The sequence below is a fragment of the Perissodus microlepis genome, chromosome 2, assembly GCF_051167445.1.
Source record: "Perissodus microlepis isolate ML-2025 ecotype Zambia chromosome 2, ASM5116744v1, whole genome shotgun sequence".
Taxonomy (NCBI): Eukaryota; Metazoa; Chordata; class Actinopteri; order Cichliformes; family Cichlidae; genus Perissodus; species Perissodus microlepis.
This window is the reverse complement of record NC_140462.1, coordinates 9611152-9626719: the sequence shown is the minus strand read 5'-3', so window position 1 is coordinate 9626719 and position 15568 is coordinate 9611152. Positions and strand designations below refer to the sequence as shown.

Here is a 15568-nt window from a genome sequence, read left to right as displayed (position 1 = left end):
TGGTGAGGAAGTAGTAGTGGAAACAGATGGGTTGATGGTGTTTGCGTGATTGTTTATAACTGCAGGACACAAAGTCCAAATTGTTACCCGATCCACATCTAACCCCACTCTTCCTCTGCCCTCGCCTCTTCATCCCTTCTTATTCCAGGAAGGTTTTGGGCTATATAGTGACGTGGCTGCCTCTGTTTTCTTCTTGCTCTGGCTGATGTTTGCCAGGTCAAGCTGATAGCACATGTCTTGAGAGTGGCAAGGCTCGGTCCACACTGAGCCCAAGCAGGGTGTGTGTTTTCATGAAACGTAGGCTGTTTTGTTGCACCACGTACAAAGAGTCTTATTTAGTTTCAGCCTCTGACACGTTGATAAGTTTGTGGCGGCGGGCAACAGAAACCTCCCTGGTCGTCCATGTGTCTACCAGCTGTGGGACCTGGTGGCCACACGTCTCTTTCACTCTCTCATATACACACACATACTTAGACACTCTGACCTGAGGAAATGGGGTTCCTCAACTGAGATCACAGCTGGATAGGCCACAGGACAGGAGAACTATTTGAAAGGGGTGGGACAAAAAAGAAGACAGGAACCACTTTAAACTCTTTGGTTATCTGCGGTGTCCAATCAGTGCATTCACTGCAGAAATAAAAGCCCATGCTTCTGTCCAGACTGAGCTCATCTGTTATCCAGGTTGCATGTCTGTGCATGAAGCCCCGCTTCTTTCTCTTTCTAATTTACTGCCATTATTCAGCAACTCTACACCTCTCAAGTCTGACAGCTTGAGCTGAAAAACGGGGGCAAGATAATACATAGAGCTGAACAGGGTATGACGAGAGAGAGAGAGGCCAAGGTGGTGTTGATTACCTTGTCAGCAATGTGCCTGTTGAATTTACACAGCCACTGAAAGAATAGAGAGAGAGGCTAAGAGGGAGAAAAGAGGGGAGAGGATTGAGGCTGTTAACTGCCTTTCCATACAAGGAGAGGTACGGGGAGGAAAAGGGAAAAAAAACGAGGAGGGGGAGGAGAAAGCAGGAGAAAGGAAGAGAGAAAGAGGAGGGTAACGTGAGGAGATACGGAGAAGGGAGGAGGAGAGAAATTTGGAAAGAGATAAAGACGGGCAGCCGAGGGATAGAGGTTGATAAGGCTGCACCAGAAAACCGGTTACAATAGGGAGCAAGTGGAGCTGTACCCTCTCTGTGAGTCTGCTGCAGCTTCTCTCTGTCACTGATAATCCAGCACAGGTAGGGAACACACACTGAGCGACTTCATTCATTCACTGCACAGAAAGCCTGGGTGAGTTTAACCCAAATACCCACTTTAATGGAAAATCTTGCTTAAGTAAATGTATAATTTTAACCTTGTCATTATTGCCTCTGAAATATAATGTAATATAATCATATGACGCATCAAATTTCAATTGAAAGTATCTAATTCTGCAGAATTCAGCATTACGTTATACTGCATGCATTTAAAAAGCCCAGACTGAAGGTTGGTTGTACACAATACTAAATTGTGATCTTGCTACTAGCTAGTAAAGTATCTAATAATCACACTATTCTCTCTGAAATGTAGCAGATTTGTGTTAAGTGGCAGTGATTGAAATATTCAAATAAATAAAGAGATGAATCGATTTCCCATCACCGAACTCTTCCCTTGCAGGAATGATTCGACTAGATGCTTATTTTTCTGTTTCACAGCTGATTTTTAGTTCTTCTTTTTTCATATTATAAATCCATATCGTCAGGAAAGCCAAACTCGGGCAGTGCCTCCTCACTTTTCTTTTGTACCAGGTGTCATAATTTCCCCTCCAGCTACACGAGAAGCAGTGAAAGTTTCAGACCTGCCGTCGATGTGATGCACATCTCGCTGCGTTTTCTCTTTGTATGCACGAATGAATGAAATGGTTGCGTAGAAGTAGGCTAATTTAAGACAGACTGATGTGTCTCCCTTCTCGACACAAGCTCCTAAACCGGCCGTTGCCCCGTAAAAGATTTTCATGAAAAATCTTGGCCACAAAAGCAAATTATCCCCTTTCCATTTTCTTGTTAAAAACAAACGTACCTCCGGCTGCATGAACAAATCTGTGCTTTTGTGTTCATAACCGAATGCCTTTGTGTATGAGCTGAGGTGAATGTGTGTATTATCTCTGCTTGAAGCCACTTTAATTGCACAGTAAATGTGCCCGGAGGGCGGCAGCCGCTTAAGTTTGGCTCTGCGCCACATCCCCTTGTTTTATTGTGTCTCGTGCCTGACAGAAAAACTGCTGTGTTTGTCTGTCTGTGCCGACTGGTGAGCGCACATCTAAATTGTGTGCGTGCATGTAACTGCGTGTTTGACAGTTTTTGTGTCTTTTATGTGTATTTTTTTTTTTTTTTAAAAAGAAGCTATTATCTCTGCATGTGTTGCAGCAGCACGCATCAGCTGGTAGTGTGTCTGTGTGCTGACCGATAAAGCTCATCGTGTCCATGTGGGAATTCAAGAAATGTCTCTTTAGTGTGTTACGGGGTCAATGGGATGAATTCAAAAGGAGCGTAAGAGGGTCAAATAAACCAGTCTCACTGTAGAGCAGGTCAGAGTTGATCAGACACAAATAATTTCAGAATAAAAGATCATATTCAGACAAAAAAAAATTTATCTTTTGCGTCCAGAGTGTTTAAGTAAGTGTTTGCATCACCCTGTCACAGCGTTGACCTCCTTTTCTCTAATAAACATAGTGGAGAGAGCAGACAGGACAGTCACAGTTACCAAGTTCACATGCTGATGTTAAAGCCTGCAGGGTCCAGGTCATGAATTTCCACACACAAGCTTCAGTCACAAAGATAAGATTAGAAGCTGAAGTTACTCTCTGGAAGGAGACCCATACTTCTCATCCTGAAGCTTCATCTGCCTCCAGCCAAGCTGTAGCAGTCAGTGAGGTGATCTGATGACTGAGCTGCACGATCAAAGCGGGACCTCTGTGTGTCACCATATGTGGGGTATCTTTTACAGCTGGCAGTTAAACAGTGCAGTGGAGACGTTTAATGGAGACGGGAATGGATAAAACACGCTGCGAGGACGCGGTCAGAAAAGTGTCAGAGTTGGAGTTTTGCAGCTATATTGGAGGAGTAATACTATCTGATCCCTGAAAATAGACTTCACTGACAATGTGCAGCAGGACATGAGTGTTGTGTGTGTGTGTGTGTGTGTGTGTGTGGGGTGTTACATACACATGTGTGCGTTTTTGACTTGCCCAAATTTAACTGTCTGCATTCTGCAGCTGCTTGGAGTTTTAGTTATACTATAGTAACTCATACAAATGCCACTCTCCCTTTCTGTAACACACAAACGGAAAAAAAGATCTGCCTCGAAGTTACACACTGGAGACGGAGCTAAAAGATCTGCAAATAAAACACAATAAGTGAGGTGATGTCATTTTGTGTATTTTCCCTTGAAATGCTTGACTCAGCGAAGCATGTTGATGACTTTGGGGCCATCTAATCTAGGTGCCAGTTTGGATTAGGACGGTATTTGGGAATAATTGGAAGATCACATTTTGAAAGCGGAATCAAAAAGCCAGATCTGGAGCAAATTTAGATGTAAATTGGTACGTGCACACTATGACACACAGTACTGCAGGTTTGTTCTTTCATTTAGGAGAAATAATGCCAGCTAAAAATTGCTTTTGAATCCTCTTGGGTCCCGAGGCTGTGAATTTCCTTCTGAATCCAACTATTGATTTTCTGCCACTCGTCTTGCTCGTCTTCTTTAACTCTTCTGACAGTGGGACTCTTTCTTTGCCATTAAGAGTTCAACAGTAAGGCTATGCCAGTTGCTCAAAATTCTGTCATTACAGCTACCCTTGAAAGCTGGCACCAAACACAAATGCTGTCCTCTTCACTATGAGAATCCGCTTCCTAATCCTCCACTTCCTGCCCTTGTGTGTTTCCCACCTTTGCAATTGCTCAAGTTTTTAATGCACTGCCCCTGTGTGTCTTTCCTTTTTGTGTACTGGCCACTTCATTACTTGCTAGTACCTGGTTGGACCCTGTTTTGCCCCCAGAAGTACCTTAATTCTTCATGGCACAGATACAACAAGGTGCTGGTAACGTTCCTCAGAGATTTTGATCCATGTTGACACAACAGCATCACAGAGTTGCTGCAGATTTGTTGGCTGTACATCTCCTGTTGCACCACATCCCACAGTTTCTCTATTGAATGGAGAACTGGTGACTGTGGAGGCCATTTGAATACAGTGAACTCATTGTCATGTTCAAGAAATCATTTGGAGGTGATTTGAGCTTTGTGACGTGGCTGGAAGCACCCAGATGGACATGATCAGCAGCAATGCTCAGTTGGTATGAAGGAGCCCAAAGGGTGCCAGCCACAGCCAGCCTGAACTGTTGATACAGAGCAGGATGGTTCCATGCTTTCATGTTATTTACACCAAATTCTGACTCTACCTTTTGAAAGCTGCAGCAGAAATTGGGACTTATTAGACCAGGCAACATTTTTCCAGTTTGCTGTTGTTCAGTATTGGTGAGCTCTATGAAGTTTATCCTCAACTTCCTGTTCTTAGTTGACAAAATCGGCACCCAATTTGGTTTTCTGCTGCTGTAGCCTTTCAGCTTCAAGGTTCAGAGTTGCTCTTCTGCATACCTTGGCTGTAACAAGTAGTTATTAAAGTCAATTTTAATTTTGCCTTTCTATTTTATGTCTGCACAGAAATGCACAGAATTCTTGCCCTGTGATTGGCCGATTCTGTACTTCTGCTAATGAACAGCTGTTCCAGCAGTTTATCTGGTTTTTATAGTTGGTTTGATTGCAAAGTTGCAAGTTGAGCTGAGATTTTTTTGTAATAATCTTAAAAATCAAAGTAAAGACAACACTACTTGTTTACCCTCAGTATGCAACGAAGAAGTAGTTGTGGTGGAGAGAGTTTATAATTCACAGCCATCCATTTTCTTCTGCTCGTCCAATGACAGTAAATACCAGGCCAACACTCCAACAAAGTGAATAATGTTATTGCTATTAATGTTAGTGACTGCCAGCTATAAAACAGAAAATTGAGAGGACGGATGTAGTGACTACTTTGTTAGAGATAACAGATTATCTCTCCACAGCGGTAGACTCATTAAAAAAACAGAAAAACAAAACACAATAAATTTAAAAATAAATTCAACTAAAAGCATTTTCACCAAAATTTCTGTGGATTTCCCATTAATATTGTTATCATGAATGTAAAAATCACAAAGAGTTCAAAACAAATGGGGGTTTCTAGACTGCGACCTATGGAGCTGAAATGCATTTTGAGCAATTGTCATGCCCCCGTCGCCCCTCTGCCTCTTAATAGAGTGTGAGTCTGAGTCAGCAGCTGGTGGTCAGCGGATGGTCAGTCGGTGAGATCAGTAGAGCAGACAGAAATTTGTATCCATCCTCAGAGATGTTGTTTTATTTAAAGGCGGCGTCTACAGCAGACATTACAACGTGATGTTTCCCCTGTAGCCAGAAACTGGCTTTTTGTCAGAAGTCTCTTGGCTGCACCAAAGAAATGGGAGAGCTTCTTTAATAGGAAGCCTAAGGGTCAGGGAGTTCATCGGGCTTTGGTCTTTGATAAAAATGCTGTGTTTTGATATCAGGGCTGGGATATGGAATTTCCCCACTCATACTGATTTTCCGGGATTGTCTGGGTTTGGTTTCCTAAATGTTCGTCTTGCGATCTTTTCATTTACTTGCCCACGTACAAGATTATATGTCACAGAGTTTATGGTAGACTTGTTCAGCAGCTTTTTGTTCACGCCATTTGCAACAGTGATTTATTTATTTCTTTTTACAATGATTGTGCACAGAGCAGGAAGAAAGACTTTAATGGTTTTTTTTTTTTTTTTTTTTTCATTTCTCCATTTCTTGCAGATGATGTCATCAGAGCACCTGACCTGTGGCTGGCTGCAGCAGCTCCTCCTCGTACTTGTGAAGCTTTGCTTCACATTTGCTGGGCCTTTGCGACCGCTCATTGGGACAGAATGCACAGCCAAGAGTCCTGCTTCCTACATCCTGGTCTTTACTGGTCACTGGAGCCCTCAGGCTTTCCCAAAGCAGTATCCACTGTTCCGACCCCCTGCACAGTGGTCCAAACTCATAGGTGAGCAAGACCCATGGGGGTAGAAACACGGGTTACTGGAAAATCATCCATGTTAAATGGAAATTTTTACTGTGACACCTGATAGTCCATTGCATGTGGACTATTACTTCAGATTCGCAACAGCAGCAAAGAGTCACAGTATTTTTTTTTTTCATTTATTTTCAGCAGTTAAGAGTTTACCGATGTAAAGCTTTTGTGTAACAGGTGAGCCAATCAAAATGCACAAATCACATTCACAGTGAGACTTAAGGACATTTTGGACGAGCAGTCACACTGAAGCAACTTCTGCTTCACCCAAGGGCAGTTTATTTATTTTTTGTTCCTCATCAAGGAGCTTCATGCACAACTGCATACAAAAAGAGGTTAGAGATGTTAATGAGCAAAACAGCAAAAGGTTGAGAGCAACAAGAAAAACAACCTAAACGCTCCCAGATGGTAGCGTTTCTCTTTGTTTCTCTAACTTCTCTTCAGCCGTATCTTTAATATTCCTCTATTTCTTCGAGTCAGTCCTACTCTCCTTCCCACATTTCCGCTGGTTTACCACAGTGTTGGCGGTAAAGACTGGAGTGGTGAGTTTGGGGCTGCTGAAGGTGGGTGATGATAGTTGGGGTGTGGTGGGGTCAGACCACTCACCTCGGAGCCAGGAGGAGGAGAAGCAGAACCAAATACAACCTTATATTCTCCCTCTTTTAAAAAAAGCAAAAAACAAACATTGTGGATGGATGGATGGCAGATGTCTGCACATCTGTGTGCGCGGCGTCTTGGACTGCTGTGTGGTGGCTGCAGCTTTGTCTGGTTTCCAGGTCTCCCATTGGTGCTCGACTGCTTTGCCAGAGGATGATGTCCTACTTACTCCATATAGACAGAGGCATCAGAGATTCTGACACACCCATAATGGCCTTTAATGTTCCAGGGTGCTGGGCACCGGGGATTGGACTTTGTCACAAGAAAAGAAAAACAAAGACCTCAGTAGCCTCAGAGTCTGCAGCAGGGGGACACAAAGAAGACTGGGGATGAAATCTGTCACCACACAAAAAAAACAACCTGAAGAAGGTCTGACGGCCAACAGAATAAAGGAGGAATGGAGTTTGTCATAGCCAAAAACAAATACTCAAGAGAATTAGAGAGAAATGGGATTTAATGTCTTGATAGGGCTCAAACGTGATGGGTTATCAAGTTTCAATGATGCTTGTGGGAAGTTTGTTAGGATGGTAATGTAATTAAGCATGAAGTAATCGCAGTTTGGAAAGAAACAAGATAGTGTGTGAAGTGTGCTGGGCAGATCATGCGTGTGTGTGGCTCGGCGTTTTAACTTAAATGCGTTGGCGTGCGTGCGCCTGTACGCGGGTCTGAAAAGTGAGGTAAGGCAGAACCATCAGAGCATTTGTCAACGTGTTTCTGGCTAACCTTACTTTGCCCTTAAAACCACCGGCCCAGGCCAGTAGCTCTGTGGGATTCAACAACGTAGCTCCAGAAGCTGTGGTACAAACAGTTCAGCCTAAATCAGTGTCTCCATTCAAAGCGATTTCATAGATAGCCACAACAAAACATAGGAATGTGAGGCAAATGCTCACGGACCCGACGTATCAGAAAAAGCAAGAGTAAAAGTTATGAATTTATTATTTTATCCACCATCTGGCTGCCAATCCGAGTTCCTGACCTACCTCCTGGCAGCAGTGTTGTGGTTTCTTCAGTGATAGATGGAGAAAAGACGTAACTGTAACCTTGCAATATTGCCAAAGACATGCATGTGGGCAATTCCTTTAGAATTAAATGCATAAGTGCAGGAAGGAGGAGAGAGCCATAGAAATACATGCAGGCTCCACTGGTGGAAATGATCTCATCGTCTGGCTGAGGCTCTGTGGTGCTTCGCTGACATTGATATGCATTCCAGTGAATAAGCATCTTACTCCTGTCATCTCCTCTTTCTTCAATTTCTTTTTTCTCTTTAGCGGTCAGCCATAATCGTCATTTTCGGCTATGGGAGGAGGGCGCTCCAGCCAGCGCAGGGGTTCAGAGCTTCGCTGAACTCGGAGTGACGGTGGAGCTGATGAAGACAGCCAAGGAGGCCAGGAAGAAGCGCGTGGTCGGCGCCATGTACCGAACGGCTGGCATCCCCAATGGCATCGGGCACAGCTCCACAGAGATGCTTATTCATCCCCGGAGTTCACTGGTAGGCACAAATTTACCTTCATAAATACTCAGACGCAGTAAGTCACACAAACCATCTGCTGGGCTAAACCTATTCCGTCATCTGGTGACCAGCCTCCCCATAACATCCACGTTCATCTGCTCTGATTAAACACTTCACCACTTCTTTCCACTATCCAATCAGCCTATGTTTAGCTGAAGTGCTTCAGCTCTGCAGCCACAAACGCCCACATCCATCCTGCAAGGTCTGTGCTCTGTCTGCTGCGGACCCATGATGACGCGCAGCACAGGGAGCTGTTTCTGGAAACACATTTGCCTGTTTTCTTAGCGTTAGATAAGAACTTGGTACAGCAAACGTTACGATATAGCGAGTGGAATCTGGAATCTGTCTTCATGTGATGATGAAATTAAATATATAACAACTAGATGACACCCACTATATAACGAGCAGCACACTGTTTTTACACTTCGCCAATGGTCCAATAAAGACAAGAAAATGTCAGCTGCTTTTGTAGATAACTTTGGCTAACAGTTTACCTGCTTTAAGCCTTCAACTGGCTCCATATTTTGGAAGCAGACAAGAATAATAACATATGCTCCCATGCCTCTTCTACACCAACATTCAATGGTTGCTTTGATCATTTTACCCGTGTGCTCAACCTTAAAGTGATCCCAGGTGATCAGAACATCTTCATGTGACTTCAGCCACCCGAGTGAACCAAATTAAGTAAATGTTTACCAAGATTTTTTTTTTGCAAACTTTTCTTTTCTTCTGTGTCAGATTTCCTGTACTGCAGCTTAGCAGGGAAAATCCTTTTCTAAGGAAACACAATGTGAAACTGTTGCACTAAAGAACCAGCTGTGGAGGATAACCGCTGGGGTCCCACATGAGCCATATTTAAGGTTGTGGCTTTATTCATTGCTGGATAGCGCTGCGTATCTTGAATGGTGACCGAGTGCGGGAGCAAAAGTCACGGTTGGACTCTTTGTTGAGGCTCGGGTTAAATTTAGGAGCCGGGCCTTAAACAAAGGCAAAGGATTTGAGGCATGGCCATGTGGAAAAGTTACAACTCGAAATAAAATAACCCCTTTATGAGTCAGGCATACGCAGCTGATGAACAAGAAGGAAAAAGGTGTAGAGGAGAGGGTGGACATTTTACTGGAGCTTGTAGGAATAGGTGTGTGTCTGCCTGAAAGTCTGGTGACCTACATTTGTTTATTGCCTGTCGCACTGCTTGAACCCGAGGACCTTAAAAAAATCATAAACAACCTGGTCGGAGGGCATCGTTGGTAAGTACGAGTCATGGACAGCAGCTTAGCAGCTTGTCATCTAGGTATATGATGCCTGTGGCTGCTTTTAAATGGTCTGTTTTTAGACCTGTGAGCAGAACGGCAAAGGAAAGCGTGACATCGGCGGGTTTGTGCTGAGCACACGTGAATGATGTGAAGCTGTCGTCTGCTCAGTCTGCTATTGTGCTTCTCTGTCTGTTTCTCCCGCACGCTCATTTATAAATACCATCCTTTCTCTTCCAAACAACCAAAACATTCATACTCAGTGACCTAAAAAGCAAAAAAATCCCAAACACATATGATTTCCATCTCCACTGTTCATGACTCTTCTGCTCTTGGTGTGTAATTTAAAACAGACAGATTACAACGAATAAGCCCCGTTGTGAAATTCAGGGCTTTTTGAGAGCAAGTATTCAGGTGACAGAGTCGCATGCTTTCAGGGATGACTATGCTGTTTGTTTTGATGGGTTGGGGAAAAAAGTGAGAGGGGTCATGGGAGATTTGAAACCGTCTGTGCTTTGGAGACACTTCCTGGCCCGTGCGTTGCAAAACATCCGCGGACTGATCAAGCTGCTGACGAGGAATACCCCTGAGAAGACATCCTTGCTGAGTGGCCCGATGGATATAGCAGAATGATTTCTTGGAAAAGCTGCTGTTTCAGAGGAGGCTGAAAAAGGAGGACGATGAAGGAGCGGTGTTTGCAGAAAAGAGGGAGGAAGAAAGGAAAGAGTGGATGAGTAGATTCATAAAAGCAAGAGTGCGACCTCTGATTTGGTTTCTCTGTTCTCTGGCATGAATTACAGCCAAGAAACAGACTTTGTGTGTCATGCTGACTCTACCTACCCTCTTGTCTGAGTCTCTTTTGACTAGTTTGATTTTCTGTTCCAGCTCCACCCCCCCCACACATCCTCCAGCCACCCTTTCCTATCCATCAAAAGCCAGCCAAGCCCACCAATCCCTCCCTGAGACTGAGCAGCTTAGCCAAGGTCCTCAAATATCGGCCCTTGAGTGAGGAGGCGTTTTCAGATGTGCTGTTTTCTGGTCATCTGTGACCTCGGTGTGTGCTGACCTCCAGGCCACTTCCTGTATGAGGTCACTGGCACTCAGGAAACATCCATCACAGAGAACACACAATCTAACCCTGCACAGGAAACTGAGTGAACTCATGAGCTCACATGCATTTATAAGTTTTAGAGCTATAAATCCTGAGATCAGCTGTGTTTTTGTGCGTGATGTCATTTTTAATGCATTTATAGTTGTGCAGAATGATTCCTGTAATATAGTTCACGCAGTGAGCATTTGGACAGTCACATGTATCCACTTTAACACAGAGAGCCCAAGTTTAGGTTTTACAAGTAATTTTACAGATATGCACAAAGTCAGACAAAATCTTGTTGGAAATCCGCAGCGAGTGGTTTTCTGAAGTCCTTACACACAGATGTCTACATGCTGCCCTGGACCTTTTCTGCAGAAACCTTCTGTCCTGGCCTGTTGTGGGTTCCATTTGGCTTTAATCTGGTTTTCAGTGAGCAGATTACACAGTAACGTATGCATCACTTTGGTGCATATATACAATATATACAATTATTTGAATAAATAAACCTTTAATTTTATATATCTCAGTTGCATTTTACTCAGAGTTATTGCTTCATGTTTTTGTGGGTGTTAGTGTTAGAGTGTGGTGAAGAAGGACCCAACATGCGAGCCCTTTGTTAAGCTGATGATGTTTGCGAGGCAAACCACAAAAGAGAAACAAAGTCAATGAATAGTAAAAACTCCCTGGAGCTAGAAGACACTAAAAACCAGAGAACAGCAACTTGTATTGTGTAAAGTTAACAGTGACATTGACAGTAGAGGGAAGGCAGCATTATAAATACACAGACAGAAGACTGAAGCAGAGCAGAAAGGCCTGGAGAGAAAATGAGTCACAGGTGAACATAATCTAATTGATTACATTAAAGGACTTGGATACTAAAGAAACTGAAAATAATCTGCCTCACAAACCCTAAAGGTGAAAATATGTACTCTTTTTGGCCCCTGAAAAGCTGCCTTAAGGTCCAGTAATGTTGCTTAGGCGATAACTTCATGTAGATTGTACCTATCAGGACAAAAATGGGCTTATACTGTAAGCTTATTTCTGAGAGTGTTACTGCGCGCATGCCTGTCTGTTGATCTGTCAAGCCAACTATCTCTGATCACTCTGGAAGACCATGTTGTGTAATTATATTGACAAGCACTTTAGTCTAAACTCTTTAGTACATATACTAATGTTTAAATGTAACACACTTGGTAGCCAAATGTCCAATTGCTGTTGAACCCCCGAAAATCTGGGCCCTGTAATTTGGAAATATAAGTATATCACGTCTATTACATATTAAAGCTGGGATGTTTTTAGCATTATTTTAGAACAAAGTGGATGCTCTAAAGCACAGAGCCTGATGAACAAAAAGAGCCTGGCTGTCCACGTAATTACGGTCTAGACTGTACCAAAAGACAAGAATCATTATAACAAAATATTGCTGTGCTGATGGGATCAGATTTATTGTTTTTTATGGAATGTTTGTCTTTTCTTCCCCAAACAGCCTTCGGTCAGCCTTTTCTCATCCAGAATTCTACAGTTAGACTTTTGATTGTAACCACAATAATAATAACAGAGGATTGAGTGTAACATTTGTGCTATAGTGAGTTAGACTACTAATTAATGATTAATGTGACTGCATTTTCATCATCGCTGCTGTTAAAAGGATAATGCTCACCGTCATAGTCTGACATCTGAGAATAGTGACTGAACACAAAGTGCTGCTGATGCTTTGCAGGGTGAAAATAAATCAAAATAATGAACAATTCTTTCAAACGTATCTGGCCCCTTCCTGATTTCTTTCTCTTTTTTTTTGCATATTTGTTGCACTTACATGTTTTAGATCATCATGCACATTTCATTAGTCAAACCCAAGTATAATGATTTTGTTTATGAACAAAGTGAAAAATGCTATCCAAGGTGACCTCTGAATAACTGAAAAATGAACAGAAAGGTTTTGGAGTGGCCTAATCAAAGTCTGGAGTTAAATCTGATGGAGATGCTTTGGGATGACCATAAACAGACCGCTTACTAGGGTTGTATTAAAACAATTCTGCAAAGATGGTGAGCCCCAGTAATCTGAAAGACCTATTGCCAATTATTACAAATGCTTGATTGCAGTTCTTGCTGCCACTTTTTAGGTTTAGGTGGCATTTATTTTTTCCCACAGGGCCTGTAAGTTTGGATAGCTTTTCCACTCTGACAGCGACACAAAGACATCCATGCTGTCAATATTAAAGCACTTTATAGCTTTGCCACTCAGTTTATATCTGCTTATGAACCGATGACTTGACCGATTAAGACTAGTTCTGGCCTATAAGCTTAAATATTCACTTAACGGTGTCTCTTGTATCAACAGCTGTCCCTGATGGTGAAGGTGATCCCCAGCCCTGACTGGTTTGTTGGTGTGGACAGCCTAAATCTTTGTGAGGGCAACCAGTGGAAACAGGAAGTGACGGTTGACCTCCACCCTTATGATGCCGGCACAGACAGTGGATTCACTTTCTCCTCTCCCAACTTCCCCACCAGCCCTCCAGAAAACATCACAAAGGTAGGAATGCTTCCAGTGTGGACTAGTACATCATGTGCTCATAACCTGACACTTCTCTACGTTCTAGGTACATTTTTGTATTGTCTTATTTTTATTTTTAGAACTTTGCAGCATGCTTATGGGATATCATTTCTTCACTTAAGTTATTGCTTGGCAGGCCTCATGTCTGACATGAAGTTGTTTTTTCAGTTAAGAAGGCTCTCTTGCGTAACGGACCATCTATCTTTTCCCAGCATGTGTCTGAAAGTGGGCTATTGTCCATTCAAAGTTGTCTTGAGAATCTGCTGGCTCTCCTGATGAGATATGCCTCACCGCTCTTTGTTGACTTGTCCAGATCACCTCTCAGTTTCCAAACCACCCGGCCAACTCCTTCTACTATCCACGCTTGAAGGATCTTCCACCAATTGCCAGCATAAGGATCACGCGACAGAGCAGATCACGTGACCATCAAACCGCGATGTCCAACCACATTCTGCCCAACTCTATCAGTCCCCGCCGCTTCTCAGGTATGACCACTGGACAAATTTAATGCTGAAAGGCCAAATATCGATGCAAATGATTGGATAGGAGAGCACAGGTAATCAAAGAGACACATAATGTGGTTTTATTGTGTTTTTCATTGCATTGAAGTTACATTATGGTTCATTTAGTCACATCTAATGACGATTTAAGTAGGTTAGCAGTCTATGTCTCTACTGAATAAATAGAAATGTGATTTAATGAGTATTTGGTTGGTTAAATCATAGTATAAAATGGGAATGCACTCAGTACCTTTAAATGCTACAGGAAACTCACAGCATAGTTGCGTCTTTGGTAAATCGCAGTACTTCTACACCTTTTTGGCTGTCTCTTATATTTTCCTCATCTCTTTCTCAGCAACGCCATTGGACTGTGAAGTGTCGCTCTGGTCGTCTTGGGGTTTGTGTCTGGGTCCCTGCTCCAGGGGCGGCGTCCGCCACCGCACACGTTACATCCTCTTACGACCAGCCAACGCTGGAACCCCCTGCCCTGAGCTGGAGGAACAGGCTGAATGCGTACCGCACAGCTGCATGCAACTCCAGTAGCTGCAGAGTGCATGAGAACGCATGCTGCCGGTATGCAACACACTGGGACTTTTGTGTTTTTACTGCCGGACTTTAAAAGGTTTCTGCATCTTGATCGTCGCGTTTATGAAGCGAGGGGTTCAATTGTCTTTGTTACAGCTCAGTTTTGTAAGTTTAAGATGTGGCGCGATAACAGCGAAGGCCATCAGATTTAGGGCGAACGTTTATGAGTTTATGAGTTTATGAGTCTGATTGTAACTGCATGCTGGACGGGTATTAAAGCTTGAGACAGCGGTTTAAATGTTTTGAGTGCAAAGTGATATTTTTGGTTTTTTGGAACTGTTGTAGATGCAGAAGAGAAAAACTGATTATGGTTTGTTCATTGTCAGCAACGTATGCATTCAAACTGTATGTCGATAGCTGCACACTGGCACAGAGTGCTCACAAATGTCCTTGCACATACTGCATACCTCTACAGGCATGCTGGCATTACTTCTCTTAGATAACCTATACATGCTTGCCGGATTTCAAAATAACCTCACACCCCATTTTATAAATATGACCTTTCATAAGAGACACCCAGTGGCTGACTTGAAGCGTAATGCCAGTCTGAAGAAGCTGGCTTGCAATAAGACACGATGCAGGTTTTTATTGGAAGAAAGATTAAAATATTTGTATTATTTTCTCTTTTGATATTTCATTGTTGAGACTTTTGTACATACTTTAATGTATCGTATCTTGTATAACTCATGAATAAACATGGAGGTGTGTTTTTCAAATTAATTTCTGTGTTGTTCTTCAGTGTGGTTTTCCAGCTGTACGGTGTTTATGTGTGAAAATTATATATTTTTAATAAATGTTTAATAAATGCATGGGGTCAGGACCAGGCATTTATCTGAAGATTGTCAGATTTTCATTGGGGGACATTAGGGACAGCACAAATTGAGCAGTTTGGAGACAAAGTCAGAGAGGCAAAGGTGAGATCGTTTGGACACATGCAGAAGTGGGATACATTATACAAAATTATGTTTAAGCTGAGGAAAAAAAGAGGAAGACCTCAGAGGAGGTTCATATGGATGTAGTGAAGGAGTAACTTCTCTTTTACACCAGCGTAATAGAGAAGGATGCTGGGGGACAGGGTGAGATGATCTCCTGTGGTGACCCCTAAAGGAAGTTATATTTGTTTATAGATAGAAAGGCACATTTATTAAATTTCTTTTAAACTGTTTTAAAGCCTCACTTGGAAGTCTCGTCATTGCCCTTTAATGATGGCTTTGTGGCGATGTAGCACCTCCTAGTGGTCACAATCAACAACAATAATCACAGTGATCCTCATGAAAAAATAA

At 42.8% G+C, this 15568-nt stretch overlaps 1 protein-coding gene across 2 annotated transcripts; it reads left to right on the top strand.

Annotated features, from left to right (window-relative positions):
- The first annotated feature begins 1087 nt into the window (after positions 1-1087).
- Positions 1088-15005, top strand: spon2a (spondin 2a, extracellular matrix protein). 2 transcript variants are annotated; one of them, XM_084944534.1, is made up of 6 exons: positions 1088-1187; positions 5881-6109; positions 8062-8282; positions 12988-13179; positions 13514-13685; positions 14056-15005. In XM_084944534.1, the coding sequence occupies exons 2-6, from the start codon at positions 5881-5883 to the stop codon at positions 14241-14243; spliced, it is 1002 nt and encodes a 333-aa protein (XP_084800660.1). In that variant the 5' UTR covers positions 1088-1187; the 3' UTR covers positions 14244-15005. The 2 variants fall into 2 exon arrangements, with proteins under 2 accessions (XP_084800660.1, XP_084800653.1); XM_084944527.1 differs by having other exon boundaries at positions 1121-1232.
- The last annotated feature ends 563 nt before the right edge of the window (positions 15006-15568 follow it).

Excerpts from the sequence above, each read along its gene's own strand:
- spon2a (XM_084944534.1), top strand. The coding sequence starts at position 5,881 with ATGATGTCATCAGAGCACCTGACCTGTGGCTGGCTGCAGCAGCTCCTC. Across the intron at positions 6,110-8,061 it reads ACAGTGGTCCAAACTCATAG|CGGTCAGCCATAATCGTCAT; the intron begins GTGAGCAAGACC and ends TTTTCTCTTTAG. Across the intron at positions 13,686-14,055 it reads CAGTCCCCGCCGCTTCTCAG|CAACGCCATTGGACTGTGAA; the intron begins GTATGACCACTG and ends TCTCTTTCTCAG.